This window comes from Sceloporus occidentalis, unplaced genomic scaffold (genome assembly GCF_023333645.1).
Source record: "Sceloporus occidentalis isolate IW3139 unplaced genomic scaffold, rSceOcc1.0.p SCAF_31, whole genome shotgun sequence".
Taxonomy (NCBI): Eukaryota; Metazoa; Chordata; class Lepidosauria; order Squamata; family Phrynosomatidae; genus Sceloporus; species Sceloporus occidentalis.
In genome coordinates this window covers 3,335,404-3,342,702 of record NW_028317011.1, presented here as the reverse complement: position 1 = coordinate 3,342,702, position 7,299 = coordinate 3,335,404, and the positions used below count along the sequence as shown (strand labels likewise).

General features: G+C 40.3%; 1 protein-coding gene across 1 annotated transcript; it reads left to right on the top strand.

Moving 5' to 3' along the window:
- The first annotated feature begins 1,455 nt into the window (after nucleotides 1–1,455).
- LOC149298734 (transmembrane protein 53-like) lies at nucleotides 1,456–6,788 on the top strand. The gene is made up of 4 exons (XM_089487069.1): nucleotides 1,456–1,464; nucleotides 3,774–3,782; nucleotides 5,388–5,931; nucleotides 6,424–6,788. Exons 1-4 carry the CDS (start codon nucleotides 1,456–1,458, stop codon nucleotides 6,786–6,788), a joined length of 927 nt encoding a protein of 308 aa, XP_089343195.1.
- The last annotated feature ends 511 nt before the right edge of the window (nucleotides 6,789–7,299 follow it).

Genomic DNA, 7,299 nt, shown 5'->3' with positions numbered 1-7,299 from the left:
CACACAGACACAGTAAGACACACACAGACACAGTAAGACACACACAGACACAGTGAGACACACACAGACACAGTACGACACACACAGACACAGTAAGACACACACAGACACAGTAAGACACACACAGACACAGTGAGACACACACAGACACAGTGAGACACACACAGACACAGTAAGACACACACAGACACAGTAAGACACACACAGACACAGTGAGACACACACAGACACAGTAAGATACACACACACACAAACACAGTAAGACACACACACACAGTAAGACCTCCCTCCCTAACCCCCCTTCTCAGTATCTCCCCTCTAACTCCCTAACCCCCCCTTCTCAGTATCTCCCCTCTAACTCCCTAACCCCCCCTTCTCAGGATCTCCCCCCCCGCCCCGGTCACTTACCTTAAACTCCTGTGTTGGAAGCGTGAGGCGTTTGTCTCGGGTGCCGGCGCTTCACTGCTGATCGCCGACGTCTGACGTCATATGCCGGCGCCCAGCGTAAAGCGCCGGCACCCAAGACAAACGCCTCACGCTTCCAACACAGGAGTTTAAGGTAAGTGACCGGGGCGGGGGGGGGGGGCACCGGACTCATTGGTGAGTCACCAGACTCATTGGTGAGTCACCAGGACACTCTTTGCGGGCCGGTCCGAGCTATTCAGCGGGCCGGATGTGGCCCGCGGGCCGTGCTTTGCCCAGGTCTGCCCTAGGGGGACTGTTGAGGTGACTGTCTACGATACTTAACAAAAGTACGTTTCTGCAGCAATAAACAGCTGTTTAGAAGTTCTGCAGTAACATCGGTCTTTCTGTTCCATCAGCTGTCCGACACTAGCTTTTCTTGTGAGGTCCTGTTTTCAAATTTTAGACTATTCCGCCAATTCAATTAGAAAGATATTTTGGTGGCAGTGGAGAAAATAAAATATCTGCATAGCTTTACGTAAAGCTGTTGCTGAAATCCCACCATCTTTGGTTAGCACTTAGACACAAGCAAGTTGACTTACATGGAGACTCCAGTCAATGAGACACTTAAGAAATGCTGGCATTTTCCAAGGTTTAAATTGGGTTTATAAAAGTAAAGATGTTTTGCCAGTTGGGATTATATTGCCCTTTGCAGAGCTTTATTAAAATAAACTGTGTCTAGCTCTAGCCCAACATTTTGAGTCTGTCAATGATCATACTTTAATGCTCTCCAAAATCAATATGCATTTTCATGAGTGGTTGTGGTTTTTTTTTTTTCTCTGGAATGATTGAACCTTTCATAACATAGGAACATGGAAACTTTGACCTTACTGGGAGGAGTGGATGTGAGAGTTCAAAGAATAATAGTGTGTTGTAAGTACTGAAATGCAGAAGAACAGCTTATGCTAATGTGTGGATATCATTGGGATTTTTAACTGGGTCTTCCTGTGATCTGAATATCTCCATCTGAACTAGTTAGTGGCACCCGAGAACATGGAACAGGTGAGTGTGTGGAGATGCATGTGAGAGGCAAGGGCCATTTAGAGAAACTAAGCTAGCACAGAAAAGTTGATGAGATGATGGTGTATGACTAGAAGCACCAATAAGGGAAACACATTGGGAGTGTGTGTATAAATATTTCCAATGCAACTACACGCAGACAATAAATAAGCAGTCATGAACCAGCTTGCGGGTGAATGAGAACACAGCGTTTCTCTTTGAAATGCTGATTGAATGAATTAAAATATACCAACCAAATAAAACATAGTTAACTACACAAATTTCCAAAAAGTTGGGCACAAACTAACATTTAAGCAATTTTGTAATGAAATTTGTAATAAAATAAGTAGCAAGCATGAAATGGGAGACAACTGTAAGAATTAGTAATAGTTATGAAGTGTCTTAACTGAGCAATGTGCCTTTAAAGATCATATTGCTACTTGCCTGCTGTAACCTAAGTGGGGGTTATGTGCTCATTTATAGTCTAAAATGTGTGTTATTTAAGCACTACAACTCCCGCCACAATGAAAGAGCAAAAATATATTGAAACACTCTTAGTCCAGATTTGCCGATACTCTTGCAAAGGACGCTTAATGTTACATTTATATGGTAAAGGTAAAGAGGCAGCCTTTTTTTTTTTTTTGGCACTAGTCGGGCAAATGTTTTGCATCGCTGATTGTATCACAATTGTATATATCAGTTGGTTCAAAGGTCTTTTTTTGGAGTAGCATTCCTTTTGGTGTTTAAAGAGTAGTAATGTTATGTAAAGCCATACCATCATCCTGATTGTCTGGCAGTTAGGTATATTCTTAAAGGGACATCATGCTCTTTCGTGCATATAATAACTGAGTAGTACCTTTACATTTCAGTGATTTCCCCTTTCCAATGCATGGGAGAATTCTTCAGAATCCCTTCATATGCATTTGGCACTTTCACCACCTCACTGCTATTTTCCACTTAGGAGATGTGTTCTGTGATATACATACCACCAGTCAGCTCCAGCACTGACTGCTGTGGGCATGTGCAGAAAGTGCTCCCATTAATTTCAAGTGTTTTCTTGCCAATGATTTCAAGCCTCGAGTGATTTTTTTTTTTTTTTTTTTTAAGAACTCATATTAAAGTACTCAAAGAGTACATTAATAAGCATTGTTCTTTAGTGGGGCTGTCAGGGACGCTCCCTTTACGTCTACATAGCTAGTAATAGTCCAGAAACCAAGAGCTCTGTGCCATTTATAGACTCAAAAGCTATTAGACTGTAAACTCATTTGAGCAGGGCCCTCCTCGCCTGCTGTCTCTGTTAGTCAATTTGTTATGTTACATACTACTTGTTATGTCCTGTCTACCCATTGTACAGCACTACGGAATTTGATGGCGCCATATAAAACAATAAATAATAATAATAATTAGGACACAGTGTATTAAGTTGTAAAACAACGGCACTATTAACACAACTTCACTTTTTTTATGATCTAACAATTAATAAAAAGTACCGAGGTGACATGTCTTTGAAAGTGTTGTGTTTACTGCTGCTAAACCACCTGATCTACAGATCACCATTTTACTAGATTTCACAGATTTATGCAGGACTCTGTGCTGGTTTTGTTCTATGCAGAACACATTTTTTTGTTTTGTTAAATATATAAATAAATGTAACAATGCTGGCAGACTGGTATTACATTCACATGCTAGAAATAAAGTCTGGGTTTTCTGATAAAGCATCACATCTGTTATATTTGGTTTTCTTTGTTTACATTTTTTTACAGTACAATAAAACAGAAAATGAAATGATGATAATGATTTACATTACATTTAAAGAAGGCGTCTGGTCAATTTATTTTGGCTGGGGCAAAGTTATACAGGGCTACTGGATACATTCAAAGTAGAAAGCCCTATGACATTGTTCAAACAGCATGTGTTGTTTGCCATTAATGTCATGAAATGACTATATTTGCAGAATGAAATACCAAGTGCCCTGTCTGGCAGCTGGCTTCTGCTTTTGCTTACACTCAGTTGTCTGGCAGCGTTCCCTATTCTTTCGTTTTGAGGATTGGCAGAGGTGTCTATAAATATCCGGGAGTTGGCTAGGTCATTCCTTTTCTCTCATCTGACTGTGCAGAAGGATAGCATAAACTGCATTTGAGAAGCTGTGCCAAGCTGTACAGAGTTCTTAATGCAGAGTTCTAATGCTTTCCAGGAAAATCATGCTACGAAACAACTGAACTTTTTTTTTTAAGTAACCCTGGAATATAAACATGGACCTCTGTCTGCTAATCATACTTATAACTTACTTAGTGTTCCTCTTCTGTTACAAGTGCTATCGGGTAAGTGGAGAAAGAGTGTCTGCTGCTGCCGTGTGCAGGACAGACTGAGTATGCCTACATTATGGTAAATCTGAGAATGCTCTTTCTTTATATCTTTTGTCTTGTCACACCAAAACCCCTCTAAATTGCAAGCATGCGAGCTGGGCCCTCTTTACCTAGTATATTGGTTTGTCTTTTGTAGTTTTGAATGTACATACTGTAAGAAGCACTGGGTAATGAAGGTGGTTACCAGTTATGTGCATGTATCCAAAAACAAAATATGAAGACACACTTTTGTAAGATTTAAAATTATTAAAATGGCTGGGACCTCCTTTTTAATCCAGTGGTGAGTGCTATGATGTACATTGTTATATATCTATGAGTTGCTACATTAACAGGACAATCAATAAGCTGAAAAAAATGTATTGCAGTGGAACAGATCTGCGTAAGGCAGATCTCATGGGGCCGGGGCAGACTAACAATAGAGTATTTGACCCAGGGTCCCTGCTTGCTTGTTGCAATGCAATTTCTATATGAGGCTACATTCCATAGAAATAATACTGTACTTGTGCTTGGTGATGTGGGAAATCAGATGGGGGCCACCAACCAGAAGCTGAGATTCCATCATGGATGTATGATCAGTGATGGCAGAATTGGCTTCATATTTCTTGTATTGTGACATATTACAGTCAGTAAGAGTGGCAGCTGCATTGCTTCTTGCTTGTAAGGAAAGGGCAAGGGTCAAAGTTACTGTGTCAGGATCCCCCAGTTAGCAGCCTGCAGCTACAGGAAAATAGGCACCGGAGGTAGAATCTGCCTCTCCCTGCCACTATATGGGAGATCAGGCTGCCTTTTGTAAGTCTTGACTCCCCCTGTCAACAGAAGCAAGTAATGCTGGCTTCCTGCTGACCGATCGCTTGTAACGCCTGCTGGTGCGAGTGCTAGTAAGCCGTTACATAAAGAATGCCTGATTGCGCATACTCTTCCCGAAGGTCATCAGAGTACACGTGGCATGTGTAGAAAATTGCAAATAATTTGTTTTGTTCTGAAAAAGGATGTATATTTTGTACATCACACATGGAAAAGGTGGATCTTAGTCAAACCCACATATAGTAAAATGGCAAAAACTGTCCAGTGTCAGGGTGAATTGTGCTCTCACTGTCTGTGTGAATCAAAAAGTTGTTGAAGATAAATGTCCTACCGAGCAATGACTTTCTAATATGCTACACTGTGTATTAATATAAACAGGCCTGAGACACTCTTACCTCAGGGCCCTACTTGACCTTGATCCAGGCATGGAACCAGACAAAATATACTTTCATTGTGGTTACAGGACCTTAAATGTGTAAGAGCACTGTAGGGGTAATACATTACCTAATATTAAAACAGTATACTTTTGCTGTGTTTGCATCAGTGAGACAGCAGTAATTTTACTATGCATGTTCACTTTTTTCAGATTGGGTCCCACTCAAAATGTGTTCAGAGTACTCTATTATCTTGCTAACAACATTCCTTACTTTATATGTCATTGTTTACATAATTATTGTAGATTGTGTGTGTGTATATATATATATATATATAATATGTATGTTCCTATACTAAATGTACCTTATCTTGTTGCTGCAGGGCCATTATCTCCAGATGTATCAAACCAGTTCAGTACCGCATACTCCTTCTGTGATGTCAAGTCCATCTGCCCCTCCAGTCCAGGCGTGGCCTAACCTGATGTTGTCACCAAGTGTAAAGCAGTACTCCAAGTCAGTCTTTTTGTACTCTGATCCCTCAGTTCCCGAAAGCGATAGGTCATCCCGTCCCCTTTTACTGTTCCTGCCGTGGTTGGGCTCAAAAGCAAGAGCCTTTGAGAAGTACATCCTACTGTATTTTAAGCTTGGCTTTGATGTTCTGGTGGCTGAAAGCTCTTTATCCCACTTCCTGTGGCCCAAGAATGGATTGGACTATGCTGGACAATTAGTAAACCTCCTAATGACAGAAAAGGACTTCTCATCCCGTAGTCTTTTTGTTCATGCTGTCTCTATAGGTGGCTACACTTTTGCTCAGATGTTGGTGTGGACATCAAAAAGCCATGGGGAGCAGAGGAAGACCCTGGATAGAATTCATGGCCAGGTTTATGACAGCCTTGTAGTTGGCAGCATGGAAAGGATGGCAACAGGTAATCAAATAAGTAATAATAACAGTGAGTTTGAATTTATTTTATATAAACAAGGCTGTAGCCACGGTCCTTTTATGGAACATACCATGGGCACAGCATCTTGTTAAAAAGTCTACCACAACACCTTCCAATTCACCCAACAGTTTCCATTTAGACTTCCCTTGAAAACAATGCATTGGTATTCAATGTAAGATTGGAGGAGGCGGCCCAGGGAACCTTTGAGACACTGGCCCCCATTCAGCTGTAGTAGCGGTGGTATTACATGGGCACAGTATCAGTTGCTTATGCTTTTCTTGTGGTGATTGAAGTTCTAAAAAAATGTAAAAACAAATGTATGTCCTTATATCATTGACTTAGAACTGTTTAAAGAAAGGTCTATACACTTTTTCAGTTTGAAGAGTAAATCATTGCACAGTACTTTACTAAATATTTTACACATTTCAAGCTCTGGTTCTTTTTAATATATTCTAAAGTTCTAACTTTTTTTGGCAGGTGTTGCAGGGATGGTTAGTCTCCCTTTTCTAAAGTCACTGGTGGCTCGTGGGACACTTTTGTACTTTAATCTTCTTAAATCCCAAACTGTGGATTACTATGAAAATGGTATACAGACTTTTTGGAATATGCCCCTAACATGCCCAGCTCTCTTCTTCTACTGTATGGACGACCCACTGAGTGATCACACTGCAGTGGAGCAGCTCAAGAAGGACTGGGAGAAACGAGGAATCAAAGTGCAAAGCAAGAAGTGGGACAGTTCATTGCATGCCGGCCATCTCCGGAGACACCCACAAGAGTACACAGAAGAACTTGAAAAATTCATTCATAACACTCTGGCCAAACATCCAAAAAGTAAATTGTAAAGCAAATATTTAAAAAAGTCACCCTTTATGTTAAGGGGACAGAGCTTGCATCACGTTTAATTAATGCTAGCTTTCTAAACATATTAATGTGGGCAGATTTTTAGCAGATCGGTGATTAATTCAGCCTAGAGTAGAGAATTTAGGATAGGAAATGAAGTCATTATGCTGGTTTCACCACTTTCTGACTCGGAACACAACTTTGCTGAGGTAAAGTGATCCCTTTCTTTTAAACTTGGGTCACGAATATTCAAAATGGAACAAGGAGGCATGTAACAGATTATAAAGGCGTTGCCAGCCTGTTAGGCTTTACTGAATTTTGAGAGGGCATTTGCCCAAAATGATATATATATATATATATATATATATATATATATATATATATATATACTGCTGCTGTTCTGTTGAGGATGACAGATTTTCTGTACGCCTTCTCTAGATATATATATAAAAATACAATATTAAGTGTTTTGGAAGTATCACTCCAGATTAGAACCCCAAACTTTGGTTGTGT

Bases quoted from the DNA above. Each gene is read 5' to 3' on its own strand.
- LOC149298734 (XM_089487069.1), top strand. The intron at 5,932-6,423 runs GTAATCAAATAA...TTTTTTTGGCAG, and splicing joins CATGGAAAGGATGGCAACAG to GTGTTGCAGGGATGGTTAGT.